The sequence below is a fragment of the Pongo pygmaeus genome, chromosome 12, assembly GCF_028885625.2.
Source record: "Pongo pygmaeus isolate AG05252 chromosome 12, NHGRI_mPonPyg2-v2.0_pri, whole genome shotgun sequence".
Taxonomy (NCBI): domain Eukaryota; kingdom Metazoa; phylum Chordata; class Mammalia; order Primates; family Hominidae; genus Pongo; species Pongo pygmaeus.
Window position 1 is genome coordinate 127,003,789 of NC_072385.2, and position 21,976 is coordinate 127,025,764.

The 21,976-nt window shown below is 49.1% G+C and overlaps 1 protein-coding gene across 6 annotated transcripts in view; it reads right to left on the reverse strand.

Annotated features, from left to right (window-relative positions):
- RNF144A (ring finger protein 144A) overlaps positions 1-21,976 on the reverse strand; it is a 158,557-nt gene that overhangs the window by 37,833 nt on the left and 98,748 nt on the right. For all 6 annotated transcript variants that reach the window (XR_008500001.2, XM_054474405.2, XM_054474403.2 and 3 more), the window contains 3 exons: positions 18,689-18,896; positions 14,873-15,020; positions 9,201-9,290 (listed from right to left, as the gene is read on the reverse strand). Coding sequence is in view for 5 of the 6 variants with exons in the window: in XM_054474405.2 (XP_054330380.1) it covers positions 9,201-9,290; positions 14,873-15,020; positions 18,689-18,896 (446 nt within the window). In the remaining variant the exon portion in view is untranslated. The remainder of the gene's footprint in view (positions 1-9,200; positions 9,291-14,872; positions 15,021-18,688; positions 18,897-21,976) is intronic.

Sequence of the window (21,976 nt, forward strand, 5' to 3'; positions counted from 1 at the left end):
GCCCTCGAGGAACACCCTGTCTGGCAGAAAAAGACCAAGATCTAATCAACTGATAACAAGACATTCTACAGAAACTGCCATCGGGTTGCAGGGGTGCAGCCCCACACACCCCCGCCATGTGAGTGACAGACACCATTTGCTAGGGAAAAGGAGGGTTTCCAATGGCAGGTGGCTGAGATAATGGAGACAAGCAGGTTGTTACTACAGAAGAAAGACTGGAATAGTGCATTTCTGACGAGAAAACAGAAAAGACACAGAAATGGTGCATCAGAGAATGACCTGGCCCCCTGTCCTTCCTGGAGTTTAAAGCCCAATACTGACTGTTACGTATTTTGATTTTTGCTTGAAAACATGTTTATCCCTAGTTATGAGTAAAAGCCAAAAGAAATAAGCCTCAAATGCAGACATGCCATCATCTGAGTCAGGCGGCATGGCTGGTCAAAGAGGCACACAGCCTGCTTTCCAGCCGGCCTCGCCATTCGCAGAGTCCCAACCCAGGCACGCAGCCTGCAGAACTGAGAGCAAAGACAGGGCTAGACCGCCACCTAGTGTTCAGTGTGGCCAGTAAATGCAAGCACCAGCACATGGTTCTCATTCCAACTCAGCCTTCACTTCTCCCTGGGTCTGTTTTCTCATCTATAAAATAAACAAATGAAGTAAAAGATCTTTATGGGCCATTATCAGCCCTAAAATATGAGACTCTACTAAAGCATCCCAGATGTGTGGAAGAAAGTATACCTCGACTGAGATTTCTCCTGAAAATCAACACCAACACATACACACATACGTGCATACGTTTATAAATTAGATTGCATTTAATAAATCATGCCACATTGCATTTATACATTAGACTATACTAATGCTGGGAATCCATGCCTGCTGCCCAGTTGGCTACGTTCATTTGTCTGAACAACATATCAACATTGGAACTACCCAGTGTGAATTCAGGTTGTGCTTTACTGAAATCATGTGCACGCTGATATGCAGAATGCATAAAACATGCAGTAAGCTCTACCCTATTTGAAGGGAAATTTTGAGCAGCCTCGACTACCTGGCACACAACTGTCAGTCTTGAAAGAGCCACACATTCTTTGCAGTCAAAATCATGCCAAAATCCTGGACCAAATGATCACATTCTTGGCCAATCACACACCATCTTCGCTTTTCACTCAGTCTACCTCATGTCTACATTTGCCTGCTGTTTGAGAAGTTGGGTTACCCAACATATTGCCAATTGGTGACAGGCAGATGCAGGTATTGCCAGAGTTATGCAGCCAGCAGTAAAAAATGAGACAGGAAGCAAACATCACAAAGCAGAAAGAACCACTCTGTGTGTGTGCTGTGGATGTGTGTCAGATACTTGATCACAGAAGGCAGAGGGATGGGTAAACAGTTTCAGGGTCCAGAGAGAATCTGTACAGCACAGCTTCATTCATACTGGCAAACCCTAAGATTTAAAGGAACAGTTACCCCTTCCCATGAAGTTTCTTAGATGTATGCTACTTAAAGCCAGAACACCCTTTCTGCAAACCATTCTAAGTTCCCATGCACAGCCCGGCACCTCTCATAATAAATGTCCGACCCAGGTTTATGGGACAAGCCAGTTGAAAAGAGACTGACAAGGTTCTGAATGGCTGCCCCCAGAGAATTCTTGTACAAACCACATTCAAGGGCTTGGAAGACTAAGCCAAAATCTGAGATCTGGTAAGGTGAACGGAACACTATTAATTCACAGAAACTAGGTAACTGAAGGTGGCACAGACAAGTTCAGAATCACAGTATCATATTTGATCCCTGGATTATAATCCAGTCTAATTTTCTCATTTCACAGATGCAAAATCTATACCCAAAAAGCTATTCCAGAGGTCCAATATTTGTTTAAAACAGACAGAGCTTAGCATCCTGGTGTAAGTACAAGAGATAGATCGTGCCTATTTCACTGATCTCAGTGAGAAATACCCTTAGAACAGTCACTGCATGTGGCTTCCAGGACATAAGCATTTCTGGAAGGAACACCTGGTCCTTCGGCTCAGTCTCTGAAACTATCACTGTGCACCCCTCCACGGATGCATGTGAATACAGAAGATCAGTAATCAGCAGGCTTTCGTAAATACCATCCTTTGGCTAAAAATGAACTCTTTATCAAAGATGGACTGGGGTAAAGAAAGCTTCCTTTCACTTCTCAAAAGAGAAGGAAGAGCTGGTTTTGGGTAAGATTCTCCCTTGTCAGATGCTGATGTCCTAAGGAAGTAAAGTTACTCTAGTGAAAATGAAATGCTCCTCCACATGATGGCTGATTTCTGGGATAGCGCCGGAAAAAGGCCGGCAAGCACTTCATGCAATCGTGTGTACAGCGAATGCACAGAAGGGCAGATGGACAGGGCACAGGTGCGGCTCACAGCACCCACACTCACTCCAGCAACCGCACAGTCAGTCCCACGTGAGACATCTGACCACCCTGCGGTCTTGCATTCGCGGCCACTCTGCTGGTTCTCATGCTCATTTGCTTCAACAAGAGACTCTCCTATACTGAATAAAAAATGTATCACTTGGGATGAAACAAACTGTACAATAACTTTATGCAACAAAGACAATTCTTCCTTTACAGCACTGTTATCTTGTTCGAAAGGTCCACTTGACATGCGTGCCAGGTAAGATGCAAGTGGCATATAAAACCTCTGCTCCCGTAAAAAATAATGAAAGCAGCCTGCAATCTCAAGGAGACACGTTGGAATTCCCCCAAATCTCTTAGAATAATCTTACTGAGCTTCACATCTAAAGGCAGGAAGAACTGGGGAGAAGGAATCTTTCAAAATGATCCTGAAAGTTGGGAATCACAGGACACTGAATTCAGGGCATTTCTGAGTGCTCCTGAGGTTTGAGTGGAGCAAGCCCCTGCGTGACAGAGAAATGTGTCCCCAGGGAGCCAATGAAACCTGACTTGGGCAAGAAGTTCTAACCCACGGCAGGGTCAGTGACAGAGGGTGGCCCAGCTGATCCATTTGTAGGATGGGAAAGCAATTTGGTGGGTCAAGATGAGGACTTTAGTAAACAGAGCAGAACAGAAAATGCAAGAGCACAGAGTGGGTAAGTTATGTCGATGTGGGTGTGCACAGGGATGTTTTATGGGTTAGGAGGTACTACACTGGTATATGTCTGCCTGTGGGCTACAGTCAAGTAAGATTCCAAAGACGCTGCTCAGCACATGCTGTGGCCTGGGTTGTTTGGAGACAGGTAAAGGGAGAAGCAGGAGCTGGAGCAGAGCCTTAAAAATGGATGGGAGGGATAGAGCTTGACAGGGAGAAGGCACAAAACAGGGCAAGAGAGAGACACAGGAGTGGAGAAGGCAGAACAGCAGGCCATCCTGAGCAGGGCTCCTCTGAGGCCACAAGGCTGGCAGATTCTGCTTTGTAGAGATGAAGATGACAAGGGAGGCCAAATGTGGAGGACCAAGAGGCTCAGCAGAAGTCTTCAGGTTACGCCCCGTCTGAGCGTTTTATTCTGCTGCTCTAAAGCCTTCTGTGGCTCCCTAGTGCCATACAGACTTAAGTCTACAGCACGACACCACACCATCTCCAAGTCCAATCACTACTCTGCCCCTAACTTCCCATCAGCTGCACTCCCGGAGGCTCCCCAGCCAGCCCCAGTGTCCCATTCTGTGCCTCTGCTCACACTGTCCTCTCCTCCTTCAGAACACTTTCTGCAACTTCCAGTATTTAGGACTTCTATGGTCTGATTTAGGTGCCACTCATTTCATACTATTTTTCTTGAATATTCCAGCTTGCTGAATTATCAACAAGAAATAATTCTTGGCTTCTAATGTCTCACCCTGCCTTGCGATCTTATGAGTTTCCCACAGCCTGGCAGGTGCACGTGCCACAAAGGCACCTGGTGCTACCGGGTTTCCTTCACAGCACTGCATTTGGGAGCGCGCTCAGTGCTGTAGCAGCCTGGAGGAAGGACAGGGCAGGGCAGATGCCGGAAGCCTGAAAACTAGGCAGGAGGCGGCAGAAGTGAACTCTTTACACGGACTCATTTCCAAAAAGCAGACAGAGATGAGTCCGAGCAAAGCCGGGGCTCCTAAGGAGGGTGGGCGTCCACTCAAACGGCTGCACGCTGTTGCTTGCTGCACCTTGACACTCCTGGCTGCTCTGCTTCTCCAAACACTATCGCTCCAGGTCCCACTGCACTTTTGTGAACTGTAACTTTTTTTTTTTTTGAGACAGAGTCTTGCTCTGTCACCTAGGCTGGAGTGCAGTGGCACGATCTTGGATCACTGCAACCTCTGCCTTCAAAGAAAGGAAGAACTATTAGGTGTCATTAGAGAGGTGGTGTTACTCCTGTCCCTAGAAGAAACAAAAACAGTTCTTCCTGTCTTTGGATGGGGATGAACAAGCTCCAAGTCATCCACTTCCACCTTCTCCTCACCAGGAGCAGAACCAGAAAATGAAACAGCTCTCATGGCTCCTGGGACAGGGACACAGCAACCCTTTGCTCCTTGTCCGGCCCTGTGAAGTTCCCCACGTGTAGAAAGCCGCTGAAGGCACAAGGACCATCAGCCCTGTGGGGAGGGCTGTGAGTCAACATCCACGGCCAAATGGGTCATTCACGATTTTGCCCGTGCACTACTTCCAAAGATAACTGTGTCCCAGGCACAGGACCAGTGCCAAAGAGGCTACAAAGACGAGCAAAACAGGTCCCTGCTCCCAAGAGCACTTTTCTGTGTCCTAAGAGATAAGATGCAGATGAGCACTGGGCTATGACCAGCGTGGGGTGGGGCCATGTGGGAGGGAGGGCTCTTCTTGGATGACCATCACAGACAAGAGGCTTCACGGAGGAGGTCACACCTGTCTTCTTGGATGACCATCACAGACAGGAGACATCACGGAGGAGGTCACACCTGTCTTCTTGGATGACCATCACAGACAGGAGGCTTCACGGAGGAGGTCACACCTGTCTTCTTGGATGACCATCACAGACAGGAGACTTCACGGAGGAGGTCACACCTGTCTTCTTGGATGACCATCACAGACAGGAGGCTTCACGGAGGAGGTCACACCTGTCTTCTTGGATGACCATCACAGACAGGAGGCTTCACGGAGGAGGTCACACCTGTCTTCTTGGATGACCATCACAGACAGGAGGCTTCACGGAGGAGGTCACACCTGTCTTCTTGGATGACCATCACAGACAGGAGGCTTCACGGAGGAGGTCACACCTGTCTTCTTGGATGACCATCACAGACAGGAGGCTTCACGGAGGAGGTCACACCTGTCTTCTTGGATGACCATCACAGACAGGAGGCTTCACGGAGGAGGTCACACCTGTCTTCTTGGATGACCATCACAGACAGGAGACTTCACGGAGGAGGTCACACCTGTCTTCTTGGATGACCATCACAGACAAGAGGCTTCACGGAGGAGGTCACACCTGTCTTCTTGGATGACCATCACAGACAAGAGGCTTCACGGAGCAGGTCACACCTGTCTTCTTGGATGACCATCACAGACAGGAGACTTCACGGAGGAGGTCACACCTATCTTCTTGGATGACCATCACAGACAGGAGACTTCACGGAGGAGGTCACACCTGTCTTCTTGGATGACCATCACAGACAAGAGGCTTCACAGAGGAGGTCACACCTGGATGGGGCCACAGAGGGGGTTAGAATGTGGATGTGCAGAGCTGGGCAGGCACAGGAGAAGTAGAGGAAGAGAGTGACAGGAGAAGTAGAGGAAGAGAGTGAACAGGAGAAGTAGAGGAAGAGAGGAACAGGAGAAGTAGAGGAAGAGAGTGACAGGAGAAGTAGAGGAAGAGAGTGACAGGAGAAGTAGAGGAAGAGAGTGACAGGAGAAGTAGAGGAAGAGAGTGACAGGAGAAGTAGAGGAAGAGAGTGACAGGAGAAGTAGAGGAAGAGAGTGACAGGAGAAGTAGAGGAAGAGAGTGACAGGAGAAGTAGAGGAAGAGAGTGACAGGAGAAGTAGAGGAAGAGAGTGACAGGAGAAGTAGAGGAAGAGAGTGACAGGAGAAGTAGAGGAAGAGAGTGATGAAGACCAAGGTGGCAGCAGCAACCAGGGCAAAGGAGAGAGGCAGGGAGAGCACGGGCGCTGCAGGCCAAAGAAGTTCAGAGTGAGCCTGGAGGAGCAGGGAAGATGTGGCCGCCAAGACCCGTGCTCAAGCTGTCCCAGGTTCCCAGAGCACTGGGCCTTTGGCAGCTCCAGGGCACGATGGTGTGAGGATATCCGACTGCCAGCCCCAGCTGAGGCCCAAGCCAGCAGCCAGATCAGGCACCAGAAGCATGGGGCACGGACCTGCAGGGGCTCCTGCCCGGCTTCAAAGCTGCCCCAGCCGACGCCATGTGGGCCGCACGTGGGCTGGCTTGGCTGAGCCCTGTTCACACCGCAGATTCCAGAGCAAAATACATGTGAGGATGGTAAGCCTGAGTATGTGGGAGGCTTAGCACCCAGCAACAGCCAGCCAGGGTCCCTGTGGAAAGCACCTGCTCTCACCTGGAACTCACCTTCTCTACAGGGAAACTGCCAGAGTTGGGCAATGGTTTCCAAGTTCTCACCAAGCTGTGACTCAGTTTCTGCCAAGGTGCACACAACAGCATCCACTCACACGGTGGCTGTGCAAATGCCGGGCCCCCCGAGTCAGCACCCAGTCACCCCCTACCTACAGCCCAGGGAAAACCAAGTACAGAAAAGGAATGCAGCCTCCTGGCAGTTTCTATGCTGTGTGGGGAGGGGGTGTAGGTGTTGTTATGGGTTGAATCGTGTCCTCACAAAACAATATGTTGAAGTTCTAGTCCCCTAGTATCTCAGAATGTGACCTTCTTTGGAAACAGGGTCTCTGCAGATGCAATCAAGTTACCATGAGGTGATTAGTGTGGGCCTCAATCCCATACCACTGATGTCCTGATAGAGGGGGGGATTTGGACAATGACGGAAGATGAGGTGGAGACACACAGGGAAGAGGCAGCCAGAGGAAGACGGAGGATTGCAGCGACGCATTGATCTGTCCAGGGATGCCGCAGATGGCTGGCAAACCACAGAAGCTAGACAAGGCTAAGAGGGACTCTCCTGCAGGTTTCAGAGCAGGCAGGGCCCTACTGACACCTTGATTTCAGAATTCTGACCTCCAGGACTGAGCCAACGTTTCTGCTGTTCTGAGCCACCCAGTCTGTAGTGCTTTGTCACAGCAGCCAGAGAAGATCTGGAAGGGGTGTGGATTCAAGCCATGCCGGGTCACGTGCAGCGAGAACAGTCAGAGGAGCTGAAACCAACTCTCTAGACCAGAGGGCAGTACACCATGGCCCTGGGGCCAAATCTGGCTTCATCATCTGTTCTGTTTTGTTTATCCATACAGCTTTATTGGGACATAATTCCTGTACCACGCAATTCAGATAAAGTACACACATTCAACGGTTCCCAGTGTGTTCACAGAGTGACGCAACCATCACCACAGTCACTTCCACCTTCCTGTGTAAACAGTGTCACTGGAACACGGCCAAGGCAACTCACTGACATACTGTCGGCTGCTTCTGTGCTGCCAGGTGGAGTTGACAGTTGCAGCAGAGACCTACGGCCTGGGAGGCCAAGAATGCTCAGCATCTGCTCTTTGATGGGAGGCGTATCTTATCCCCTGCTGTGGACGCCCACACGCTTTGCCAGGTGGTTGGCATTTAAGATTGTCCAGGAAGTGCAGTTGTAGGTGGGTGGACCTTTCCCTCGTCCTGGCAACTGCCTTGAGACTGAGTTTCTCCATCTTTTAGATGAGGCTGACACATCTGCCTCAGAGGCTCTCCTGAGAAATGTCGTGAAGAAGTCACAGACTTGAGCCCTTCACGCCTCTCGAGGAGCAGGCAGGGAGCAGCAGCCAACGTGCCTCCTGCCACTAATCCCTCAGCAGCTTCCCACTCACCCAGCACAAGATCCAGGGTTGTTCTATGGACTGTCAAGCCCTAAAAGGGTCTGTCCCTGCTATCATCTCTGACCATCTCCCCATCACATCACCTCTAGCTGATTTATTAGGTTCTGTGTGCTTGTTGGTTTATCATCTCTGTCCCTGAACAGAACGTAGGCTCCGCAGGACATATCTGTCTCATGCACCACTGTATCTCCAGCTCCTAGAGCAGTATCCAGCACACAGTAGGCTATAAATATGTGTTGAAAGCACAAGTTAATATTAACCAACACGAGGGTCCTTTATCAACTCCAAAGACTGCACAGGCATTACTACCTAGGGCCAGGGTCCCCAATCCCTGGGCCATGGACTGGTAGCAGTCTGTGGCCTGTTAGGAACCAGGGTGAACAGCAGGAGTGAGTGGTGGGGGTGGGGGGAGCAAACGAGCAAACCTTCATCTGTATTTACAGCTGCTCCCCATTGCTCACGTTACCACCTGAGCCCCACCTCCTGTCAGATCAGCAGCGACATCAGATTCTCGTAGGAGCACGAACCCTGTTCTGAACTGCGCCTGCCAGGGATCTGGGTTGCGTGCTCCTTATATGAGAATCGAAATGCCTGATGATCTGTCACGGTCTCCCATCACCCTCAGATGGGACCATCTAGTTGAAGGAAAACAAGCTCAGGGCTCCCACTGATTCTGCGTGATAGTGAGTTGTATAACTATTTCACTATATATTACAATGTAATCATGACATAAATAAAGTGCACAATCAATGCAATATGCTGAATGATCCCTAATCCATCCCCCTGCCCAGTCTGTGGAAAAACTGCCTTCCACGAAGTGAGTCCCTGGTGCCAAAATGATTGGGGACCACTGACCTCGGAATTTTTCCACTCCTTCCTTGTTATCCATTCCTGTTACTACCTTGCTTATCTCAGGGCCTCAAGAGAAAGCTGTCTGTTAACGGCTAGGCAAGGATTCCCTAAACACGGTCAGCAGGTCATGACCAAGGCCATGAGTCTCCTGCAAGTGATGTGAAGTCTGATGCTGAAGACCCATCAGACAGTGAACGTGATGCGCATTGACACCAACTTTGGGCCAGGGCTTCCATAAGGATAAGCCTATACCAGCAAAAACCAGTAGGAAGCACATCTACTAGCTCTTTCTATCCAGGAGATCTTTGTCCTATAGGCAAGTCTGGAAACACTAAAGATACACACACACACACACACACACACACACACACAGAGTCTCTCTCTGAGATCAACCTTCCAGACGAATCACCTCCTACCTGTGTCCGATGCCAGATCACAGATGCCCGGGAGTGGCCTAGCTTGTTCCGGCAGGGTCCCTTATCATAGTGTATCAGGAGGAAATCATCCTGTGAGGGGCAGAGACAGAGACGGCGTGAACAAGCAGTTCCTGCTCAGTTCGGTGAGTATCACGGCCATTGATGCATTTCTTCTCCTATGCTCACAATAAGTGGAGACCTGAGGGAGGTGACACAGGGAAGGTACGCACCCGGGAACACCTGGCCACAGCCACTGGAGGCCCAGGCCGCTCCTCCCCAGGGCCTCCCTTCATCACCCAGCAGCCCTGGACAGCACAGCCTTGGGCTCTAGAGGGAGCTTTGGACCAGACTTCAGGCCCAGCCCAAAGAAGGACCTCCCCGCACAGTAGCTGGCTTCTGAGCTTGTGGGAGAGAAGGGATCTCGTGGGGACACAGGGCTACTGAACACGCAGGTCACGGCTGCTCCAAAGAGCTCCTGCTGGCCCCAGCTGGGTGTGATTCCACCAGAGTCCCCCTGCCCTGGCATCTTCCTGCTGCAGTGACAGGGCTATTCCCGGGATTGGATGATTTTCTTTGTTGCTGGCCCATCCCTCTCCATCAGGTCGGGCTTCTCACCTAGAAAGTGCTTCCTCTCCACTCAGGCCACTTGATTTTCCTCATGATTTAAGATCCAGCTCAGGGAGCACTTTCTATCTGCATCTTCTCAGACCATCCCGAATGGGCAGCAGTTCTCTGCGCTCCAGGCACACCTGTGGATGCCTCCCTCCAGGCGTTCTCCACCCCACCTCCATCTCCTGGAGCTGGGACCCTCACACATGTTGGTCTCTCTAAGTGTGTTCCCCAGCTCAGCGCTTGGCACCCAGATCTCAACGACTACCCACTGGTGAGAGGGGAATGGCATTTCTATACCGAGCCCTCTGTTCCTCCAGGACCAGGAGGCGCCGTTTTCAATCCTGATCAATGAAGGAAATGATGAGGCATGTGGTGCTACGGAGGGGCAAGACTGTTGATTCATTTAAGGGAGGCTGTAAACAGACAGCTGCTTTTTCAGAAAAGAACAAATAAACACAGGGCCCAATGAGCCTGAGGAAACAGGAAGTCACTCTTCGGAAAACCAGGAGGAGCAGGACAGGGGTCACGGCCTTCTGCTCCTTTCAATCAACTCTGGTAAGACAGTTTGGGGGCTGCAGCCGGCCTTCCTCTCCTTGTGGGGAGGACACCAGCCTTGAGTTTGCTGATTTTTGGGGTCAAGCCTCCTGGTGTCTGAATGCACAGTGAATGGAGGGCCATCAAATCCTGGCTGTTACAGGTGCAGTAGCAAGAGGCTTTGGCTGGGGGCTGGGGTCCCAGCTACCACTGTCCGCCTCGCTTCTGTGCCTAGATGCCCCATCTGTGAGAGGAAGGGGAGGAGCAGGCAAACACAAAGCCACTTCTGGCCACACCTTTCTCTTCTACAAAGCTATTTCTGTCCACTTCCATCACTGTGAGCTCTCTCCTCCTTGACCTCTTAACCAAAATTTCCTTTGCACTAATATTAATTTACACACCACTGAGATGAGCTCATTCTCCATTTTCCAGACTGCCTCTCACAATGTCTTGTGCTGCAGGCTCTTTAAACGTTTTTGAATTTCTTCTCTGAAATGCAAACCAAATCCTGTGTACTACTCAGTTGAGAAGTGGTTACTGATCTCTGTGAGCAGACATGGACAAGCCTGGCTGCACATCCGAGTCACCTGGACAGCTTTTGGAAGCTGAAGATACTGACTCTGAGGTCTGAGGCAGGGCCCAGTCCTCAGGCTCCCTAAATGATTCTGATCCATCCTATCCTTGGGAAGCACAGACCTCTGTTGGGGGCCAGGCCCCTGATCTTGGTACACAGGGGCTGTCGTCTGGGCCTCATCTTATCTTTCCAGCATCTCTGGCCAGGCCACATATGAGTTCACAGCCTCCTTCATCATGCCCAGGTCTTTGGTAGTAACCTGGCTCTGCACATTCTGTCCTCTCTGGTGAACAAACTCACTCAGCCTTCAAGTCCTCAGCTATCCCCAGGCCCCCAGACCCAGTAACCTCCTGACTCCTCCTTGGGGCCGCCAGGGACTTTACACCCTTAGCCACGCAGCCTCCTTCATAGCAATGTGTCCGGATCATGCCTTATGGGGCTCGCCAGGGAGATGACAAGCTCCTCAAGGTCAAGAACTTCACCCCCCACCCTGCCCCCCCACCCTCATCTCACCAGACCCGCATGGGGTCCAACGGAGCGGAGTTGCTGACACACAGCCAGATTTCATGAACAAAATGAATGTTTATTTAAAAAGCACTTTTCTTATCCCCTGATAAAAGCACTCAAATATGGTTTCACAATATAGAAACGATTGACTTGTGATTTTTAGTTTATTGATGAAGCCCTGAGGCATAACAATCCCAGGAGCTGCAGGAACGCGGATCTATTTCTGTGACAGGGAATACTTTCCTCCTATCGTTCAGAGAAGTTCCATTAAACTCCGAGGTGGGATGAAACAATGGTGCATGCTCCGGGAAGCTGCAATCAGGGAGAGGGTTGGTGAAAGAGCAAATGCCCCAGGGCAATTCTAGCACCTTCAGCTTTAAAATGTCACTCGAACTCTGCCTTGACACAGCCTGATCTAACACAAAGATGTGGTTTTTAGAGTTTGAAAGATCAGGGACAGATGGCCGATTCCCTTCCTCACCAGTTTGAGAAAGATAAACCTCTCTGGCTTTCCTCATTCCAACTCACAGAAATACTGTGTGTGTTAAGGGAAGCAGGTATCCAGAGCAAATTGTATAATGCTGATCTGGAACAATTACCTCAATAAACATTAACTATCTACTGCCAAAAAATACATAAAAGAAAGAAACTGCACATGTCCCTTTTCACAGTAAAAGCAAATGTTGGGCCAGCACTGATAGCTGAGAAGCAGTGAGGATTCAAGGGGAGATGGGCTCGGCCAGGTGCAGATGAGGAGAGGGAAGCAGGGGAGGGGAGGGAGTAAGGACCACGATGGGGAGGAGGCGGTCTGAAATATTCATAACTCCTGGATGTCTGCATATGCCAGAAAGCACGCTTGGGGGAAACAGGAGAGAAAAGCTCCGTGGCAAGCCCTCCTCTCTCCTCTGAATGCTCTTGGCTGGATTCAGGCCATGCATTTATGTGCTTGTCCTAAATCACTGTTAATGTCTTTGGTAAAGGGCTCCAACAGTAGACTCCCTTTCCTTCACATCCGCTTCCTCTGGCCACAGGGTCATTTTTCTTCATGTACAAAGAAAACATAGGAAACTCTGCACGGCCATGAGGATGATGTCTCTGATGGAGGAAAAGTGCGGCCTGGTTCCTCTCCATTAGCAAGAGGGGGAACCTGCTTTAGGGTGGAGCTGGACATGGAGGGCCTTCCTCAGGGACTAGAGCAGAGAGGACACACTTCTGTGCTGGAAGGAAAAAAACAGCAGCTTCCCTCCTAGTCCCTGTCACTTGGTCCAAGCAGCCTGGGGAAACCAAACTTCTGTCAGTCCGTTTCTAATGCAGCCCCCAAATGATCCGCACGGGGCTCTGTGACAAGGTGTAGGAAAACTGACTTTTCACTTTCTTCCTTCTTTACGGAAAGTTACAAATAGTAATAAATTGCAGGCCAGATATTAGATATTATAACATAACTCAATGATCAGTTTAAAAAAAAAAACAAAACTGGAATACAGTAAAATACAAAAATAAATAAATAAATCAGACTTTGAAGGCCCTAAAAAACTTGGTAAGGCTTCAGATGCCACTCCACAAATCCCCTTGGGGACTTGAGCTAAAGAAAATTCATCTTGCCACACTGATTCATTAAGCTTGCCTAGGAAGTAAAAATGAAGCCTCAGGATAGAAGATGGTGAGATTTTACCCAGATGTGGTCAGCCGCATCAGGTTCTACTATGAATTTAGTAATTTAAAGTTCATGAAGAGACAACAGGCCTTTCAAAGGAACAATCCCAAAAGAAGCAATCTAATTTTTTAAGGTAGCCTTTATATTACAGACCTGTTAGCATATGTAACATTCCATCTCAAAGAGACACTCATTTTCTTCTAGACAAATCTCTCAGCCTATGCTTCATTCCACTTTGCCCATTGGTCGAACCACTTCTTCACTTTGGAGGCCTGAGGTGACCCATCTCAGCCACTGTGTGCCAAGCTGAACTGCTCTGAGATAGCCCCATGGTATGAACGCTTGCCCAGAAACACTGATAAGAAAGAACAGTCTCTGGACAGATGAACTGCTAACACGGGAAGCATGGACTTGCTCTGACTGTCCGCCCCGCCCCCCGCTTTATTTGAATGAGACCTGAATGGCTTAATACTATTATTGGATGGACTGGATACATTCATCCTTGCTATGCAGAACAGACATACATATATCCCTTCATGACACACAACTTGATTTGCTTGGACTGTCCTAGCTACAATGGTTTCAACAGATAAGTAGGTCTGCTATTTAATTATAGTTTTATTTATTTATTTATTTATTTTTATTCTTTGAGATGAAGTCTCACTCTGTTGCCCAGGCTGGAGTGCAGTAGTACTATCTCATCTCATTGCAACCTGCGCCTCCCAGGTTCAAGCAATTCTTGTGCCTCAGTCTCCCATGTAGCTGGGACTACAGGTACATGCCACCATGACTGGATAATTTGTATTTTTAGTAGAGACAGGGTTTCACCACGTCGCCCAGGCTGGTCTCGAACTCCTGACTCCAGGTGATCTGACCACCTCAGCCTCCCAAAGTGCTGGGAATATAGGCGTGAGCCACCGAGGCCGGCCTAATTATAGTTCTTAAAAAAGTATGTACCAATAAATTATTCTAAAACTAAAATCATAGCTTCATCGTTTTGGCGAGATGCCCACGCCCTAATATGGGCAAGGAAGGAGAATGAGAAGCTAAATAGCAGCAACCTGTGCATCAGGCCTCAAAGCTCCAGAAAAGCGTGGGCCTGGGAGGTTGTGCCCTCCTGTCAGAGACATGACTCTCGCAGGCACACACAGTAGAGTGTGTTTGAGCAACACTGAAGCAGAGCATACTTGGGAGAAGGCTGCCATATGAGGCCAGAACTTCCGTTCTGCCAGAGAGCAAAGGGGTTGCACATTTTCCCGCCCGGTAGATGACATGAGTGTCAACTGGCCCCAAGCCCAACAGCTCCCCAGCCCCCGCTTCTGTCTGTCCTCACTATCCTGAACACCAGGAAGGAGTCCTGATCAGGAACCCAGGAGCCCAAATCTGGTGTACCCTGATTTTGGGATTTCCAGCCCCCAGAACCATGAGGAATAAATGTCTGTCATTTAACCTGCCTCATCTATGATATTATGTCACAGCAGCCCAAACTGACAACGACAGTCCCCACTTAGACAAAACCTAAGATGATAAAACCCCTTTAAATCCCAGGCTGGATCCTGAACCTGCATGAAGTGTTTAGGTCCCAGAACTATACGAGTCACAAAGGCTTCTGTCCCCATGGCGCTCATGAGAACGTTTTCACAAACCCAGAAGAAACACCAAACAGTGTTCCTTCACTGTTACACAGGAGTAAGCACCAAGCTCTTTAGGAAATAGCTGCTCTGTTTTTCTCATTCCAAATCTAAACCTCAAAGCTAAATGCCGCAGGGTGAAGCTGAAGGCCCTACTCACGTCCAGAGACTCCAGGCAGTACCAGCAGAAGGCATGCTTGCAGTTCTTGCACATCATCTGCGCGCAGCCTTCGTCTCGCTCGATGTAGACTTTGCACTTGGGGCAGCGCTTGATGGGCGCGTCGTCCTCTTCCATTTTGAAAGCAGCACTGTGGGAGAAACGCCGTGAGGACTCTGCACAAATGGATCCCACGGGAGACCCAGGAGCACTGGCTATGCTGGAAGCATCGGCTCCACTTCACAGACTGAGTTTTCTTGGTATTAAATGAAAAAACAAAACAAAAACCAAAAAGCAAAGAAACAGAAACTCCAGAAAAAAAAATTAACCAAAACACTGTGAATCAGCCACTTTGAGTTAGGAAAAATTTTTAAAAAATTACAGCAACATCAACACATATCTAAATTTAGAGATATATGTATACAAACAAAAGAAAATACAGCGAAAGGCTTATTATAACGGAGGTATCCGAATAATAGTGTTAAGGTCAAATATTGTGTCCTTATTCACAGAGCTGTCTACTTTCCAAAGGGTTGATATAAATTTTATGTACTTTGCTGTTACAAGAAAAATAAATAAATGTTGCAAATGCACACACATAAACACACACTGTTTACTTGGACAGATCCACCTGGCTCTTCTTACAAAATTGTTTTCCTCAGAAGTTGGCTAGGTCTGCAGGGTTAGCAAGAAGGGCTTTAAGCTGAGGTCAGGGCTGGCTCTGCTACAAACTGGCTGTGGAGCAACCCTCCAAGCCCTAGTTTTCTCATCAGTGTGACCGTGAGAAAAGATTCCATGTGACAAGAGCACAGTGCAGGGTGCAGCTTTTATGAAGTGCTTGATAAAGGGTAGCAGTAGTCCAATGTTGCTAAAGAAAGATAACACAGACATTAGGTATGACTCACCTCATGCTGTTAATTTTTAAAAGATGGGTAAAAAGAATATTCATAAAAGTATCTGAAGGAATAAATGATAAACTGTTAAGAGGAGTTATCACTGATTATGGGGGTCCATTTGCTATACTGTTTGAACTCACTAAATCAAACAAACATCAGCAAGAGAAAATGCATCCCTCCTTCTTGGAGCAGCTTTTTCAGAATTTAACACATTTATGGGTATATATTCACTGCAGTTGAGCAAATTCTGGCATTTTGAGTGCATTCTGGCTGAAGGATCTCTCACAGGCTTCTAGTCAATATGAGCATTAAATGTAGTTTCACTTTAGTATGAGCTGTCTGATGACTGGCAGTGAACAATCCTCCACTTGGGGTGCACATTCCAACTGAACGTGACTGTTTGGTCCATTAGTAGAAGGCAACAGAGTAAGAAATAATGAGAGAAGCAGTATGTCCTCCTAATTAGGAGCACAGAGTCTTGAGACAGACAGATCCTAGCTGTGCGATTTATGTGTTATGTCTCATCTGCAAAACAGATGAATAAGGCTAATAGCATCGATCTCTACAGACTGTTGTGAGGATTACAGAGGTTGCACATGTTAAGCACAGAAGCTAGCACGTAAGTACCAGGCACTCGATAAACAGTAGTTATTATTAATAACTGTTACTGAAAGATAACACAACTGTCACTAGCTCAAATGCTTCCAATTTAAAAGCAAACTGCAGACCAAATTGGTCACGCAGAATGTGATAAAGAATGAACTAAGGTTGTTGTAAGGAGCAAATGAGATAGCATATGTGCAAATGTCTCCAGAGAGATCCAGCACAGAGCCAGCTCCCAGCAAACCTTAGCCCTGGCCTCCTTCTGAGAACGACTTTGATTTTGCAAAAAGCTGGAAGTCATGAGACACTGAATCTGGTGATCAAGGTTGGTTTTCAGGTTAGATAACATTGTTTTGGTTTGAAAGCCAGGTGTGACCTTAAAGCTAAGAAACCAATTTTCTCATGTGACTCACAAGCTGATTTTGAAAGAAACAGCAGGAACAGCGTGTACAGTGTCTCCTGGGGAGACATTTCAAAATGAAAACAGTTAAAATATGCAAGTTCTGGTGTACTGTGCTACGCATAAAATTTTGCATGGAATAGACAATGGTTTTCAAATATTTCTTAGTATCTGAATCGGATTTAAAATTATTACTAATAACATTTACTGTAAACTCAAATTATAAAAGCGGACAAGACTTTGGACAGTTTAATCACAATCTACATGTGGCCCAGCACCTTGAAGGGGTGGACAGGTGATGTTAATGAGTGAAGTGGTCAGGGGCTGGATAAAAACATGGTCGAGGGGAAGATTTAACCCAAAAAAACCCTCCAATACAAAAAATAGCTGAGTGTCTTCTCAGTTATAAATGGCCGCTGACAGGCAGCCTCAGTTCCAGGGGACAAGAAGGAGTGGTGAGGACTGTGGGGCTTTGGCCCAGGAGGCGCCCCCAGCAAGGGCTCCTGCTCTGCTGCACTGGCTGCCAGCACGGGGAGGCAGCCTTGGAATGGCTCAGGATTCGGATTTCCCAGAGAAGCCGGAAATTCCAGTTTTTATGTGACATCTTCTGATTTAAAAATTTCCACAAAATGAGATTTCTGAATTTTTATTTAGATTGTCTTTGGAGAATAATTTAAATGAGACTAGAATGTCACAGATAAAGAAAACTAAGTCATCAGCCTCCAAACACTCACCAGCCTCCATCTAAAGTTTTGAAGCCTCTAAGATGCCAAGTACAAGTGAAGTGTAAGTACAAGTGGTTTGTGCTTGCAGCTGCCTGCCTGATGTAGGCTGCTCAGAAAGGCAGAGGCCCTGTGTCAGGAGCTCACCGTGATGGCAGAATCGGCCTTGTCAACGGAAGAACTCAAATCCAATACGTCCAGGGTTGTAATCAATGCAGACAATCTCAGGGGGAACACAGAGGGTGGAGGCCCCAACCCTGTCCTGGGAACCGGGAAGCTTGACAAAGGGATGTGATCCCCACCTGAAGTGTGGCAGGAGCCCCCAGGCAAAGCAGGAGGGTGGAGCAGGGCGCTCCAGACACAGGAAGAGAGGTTTGCCCGGAAGGAGACCAGGGATGTGTGGCAGGGACCCTGAGAGGGTCTGGGGCTAGAACAGGGCACAGGGGTCACATGGAAAGGAACGGGAGCTGGGGACAGTGGAACAGGAAGAGGGGCGCACAGGGAGCAGCTGGTGAGCACACCCTGGGGAGGGTGGTGGGCAGAGTGGCAGCTCCTCCATGAGGATCCGGGACTCAACAGGAACAGGGGCAAGTGTCCAGCAGAACCACGTGACCTTGCAGATTTTGTAGGACAAAAAGACCTGGATATGATCAATTTCCTACGCATCAACCTACGACATATCAAAGTACAGAGCACGGGGCGGCAGCATTCTCCTGGGCAAACAGCCCGACTATGGCTGCAGGGGAGGCCGCCACCAGGGGGTGTCTCCCCATCCCCCTCCAGACAGTATTTATGACTAGTGCACCCTACTCCTGTTCTTGTTCCTGTACCCCCATTTCAGATCACCTTCAACACAGTGAAGTCTTGCAGAAACTTCAGGTACTGCAGGACTTGCAGCCCTGAAAAATAACAAACCACGCATGCATTTGTCATTCCAGCCAAGCCGTGTTAAGTGTGGTTCTCACACACCTTTCTATTTCCAGGGCCTCGCACAGTGCCTGGTTCATAGTCAGTTCTCAAAAATAAATAGGCATACAAATAATGACAAGCTTGAGTGAGGCTCAAGAGGGACAGTGTGTGTTAGGGTTGACTGAGCCATAGCCACTTACACCGTAACAGCACTTTTAGGAAGAAAGCACGCCTGCTTCTCCTGGCCCACAGCCCACGCCTGTGGTGGCAGCTTGTGTGCAAAGGGTACCTGGTCTCCCCGGGCAGGAAGGTGATCGGCATGGTCTCCGGGCAGCCCTGGCCAGGGTGCCAGCTGGCTTTGCAGGTGGAGCAGAATTCCATATGGCAAGCTTTGCACTGCACTGGCTGGGGGGTCTGCAGCCCCACGTCCTGGAGCTGACACACAGCCTGGCAGGTGGACGCCGGGCACCAAGTCCGACAGGGATCAAACAGCACCTCTGGTACAGTGAGACAAAATGGACAAATCAAACTTAAGCCAGAGGGTCATGCGGGCTTCAGAGGAAGGAGCCCCTCAGTGCACAGACAGGGAGCAACATGTCCAGGTAATACAGCCAGCACCACCAGCCCCAACCAAAGCACCGCCCAAGCCGCCCTTCCACCTCCACCTCCGCTGTAGCTCTTCCCAACTTCTCCCTTCATGCAACAGACCTCCAGACACCCAGGCGTCCCTCAGGAATGCTGCTCCTGCCCCTGGAATGCCCTTGGAGCCCTGGGTCAGCCCTGCTTGCCTCTGAGACTCAGCTCACAGCTCAAAGGCCTCCACATTCTGGAAAGCTTGGCCCACCTGCCTGTCGGGTTTCTCTGAGCAACGCACATGGTGCTAGCTCATCTGCCTCCCCTAGAGGACAGCTTTCTGAAGTTGGGCCCCTGATGGCCCTGTGTTGGGCACACAGCCAGCACCAGGAAAATGCTGTTAGATGATGGAAAGGAAGAGGGAAGGGAGATGGCTGGATTATTCTTCTAACCAAATGGTTCACCTGCCTAAGATGGCCTCCCCTTCTCAAATCCAAGCCATGAGTTAACTACGGAGTGAAACCAACCCTTCAAGGGCCAGATTTTCTCTCTGAATCACAGCACACATTTCTAAGAAGTCTAATTTAATGGAATTAGCCACGAAGTTTATTTCTAAAAACAGGACACCTTGACACATCTATTTCTTCACATCCTTGTCCAAAAATTGCATTTCTTTAAATTATTGGCTGCCCTTTGTAGGGAGACTGGTTGTTCATTTCATCTTCCCTCTTGTCCAGCATGATGACGAATTCTCGATGAGGGGCCACCCCAGGGAGCAGCAAGGCTCTGCCAGAAAGCTCTCTGAGGCCAGTGCAATGTGGGCTATTTCCAAACGCATTCTGGTAGGCCACTGGTTTCTAAGTTTTCAGCGGGGCTCTTCTTGGGAAGTAGTCGGGACAACTGAGTTTCAGAGATGACTTGAAAGGCGATGACAAGTCCTTGCAAATGTCTGGGCCCTATGACTAGCAGCCAGGCAGCTCCCGCTCACCTGCGTCACACATGGGATTCCTACTCACTGGAATCCACAACAGGCTGGCGCCGCACGTGGACCGGGACTTCACCTACATGCATTGCCACGGGACCAGCAGCAAGTTAATGACAAATCACCTGCTGGGTGTCCTGACGGTGCACACACATAAGTATGTGTAAGGCTCTGTGTGTTTACCATGTTCCCCAAATATGTGGGGAAGCCAGATTCAGCTCTCTAGAAACCATCTTGTGTAGGGTCTAGCTTTGAAATGATCTAGTCATCTAATCCAGGGGCTGGCAAACTTCCTCTGCAGAGGGTCGGATAGTCATCATCTAAGTCTGAGGACCATGTTGTTTCTGGGTTTCTGTCGCAACTACTGGGCTTTGCTGTTGCATAAAAGCAGACACAGAGACCTGGAAATGAATGTTCTAGCAAAACTTGACAGCAGCAGGCCACCGGCAGGACTGGATTTGGCCCACCAGCCATGGCTGGCTGACCCTTGATCTCATCTGGCTGCCCTCTGCCTTTTTTTTCAAGCATGAATTAATCAACAGCACAAAACTGTCAGAATGTTAGGGGTGGTAGAAGATTAAGAAGAACTTGATAATAACAAGGAACGCTGGAGGTCAGGAACAGGTGCTCTACTCTAATTATCTTCATTATAATAATCTAAAATCCCCAGGATGCTCCTCATACTGAATGAATGGACAAAATTAGCTCTTCTCTTACTTGTTGATAGTTTCCGTGTTTGCTTTTCTAAGAACGTTCCTAGCTGTCAGGTCTGACAAGATGGCTTTTTGAGAAAACGCAGTTGTTGTCTGTGGGTCACATGTGTGGGGGCAGATGCCTGGGGCTCCCCTGAGCTGACAGTCACAGCAAAGCAAGGAGGGGGTGCACACGCCGGCCTGGGGCACTGAGCACCACACTGAGCAGTGAGGAGGAAACGCCAAAGGCTGAAGGCAGCTGGCCTGGGTCATGCTCCCATCCCGTCCCCGCGATGCCTCCAACAACTCTCTGCCTGCCGTCTGTGAGTGCTGTGGGGTGAGCCCAGCTTTGTCCCTGATGAGATAGGAGGCCCGTGTCTGCCCAGCCCTGCGGGAGGGTGCAAGTGCTCTGTGCACTAAACAACACGCGGCGCGGGAAGAGAAATCCTCGCCCGCTCTTTGCTCTCCTCCCGGTATAGCTCTGGGGCTAGACCCAGAAGGGCAGTGTTGCCTGCTAGGGACCTTTCCATCCCACTGCTGTCCCCACCCCTCCTGTGCAGTGAGGAGCTTCTGACATCAGCAAGGAGCAGACATCCCAAAGCTGGGTCTCGGTCTTCATGCACGTGATTGTCATCATCGCGAAAGGCCCCCCGGGATAGCACGCAGGGGAGACCTGACTAAGGTTTCCATAGGAACGATTTAAATCTTATTAGTTTTGTCCTCACATAGCTGTGACACGGCACTGCCTGTCCTCACGTGGAGAGATTCCCTATGGAAAAGGTCAGGGACAAACGGCCACTCAGACTGCCGACTGCAAACGTCCTTCCTGTGCTGCCAGGCAGGTTACACCCCGCGAACGTGGCCCCAGGCTCAGGCGTGGATGTCTATTAACATTCTGCACTATCCTCCCCAATCTACATACATGTGTGTATGAGGCATATTTTCAAACAAAGCAAATAATATGCTTTTTGGCACACTAGAGGAAACTCATGTTAACTCTTCTCTCCCAGAGGTGTATTCATGGCAGATTAATGAAGCAGGTCTCTAAGAACTCCCTGCTTAAAAATGCATAAGACTTTTTAAAAAGGTGGCTTTCCTTTTAAAACAGTTTCCTTTCAAAACAGTTTCCTTTCAGAAGTACATGACAGAGAACGATGCACCCAGCATCCCCTCTCATCCCTGCACTTACTACCCAGCCTGGCTGGGCTGGTGCCTGGTGCAAGGCTGGGATGGTAGGTTTGATCCTGCTGTGACATGGCAACATTTTCAGGAGTCGGGTCTAGTCAGGCCTCATTACAGGTGGATAACCCATCGTATTATTTAATCTCTC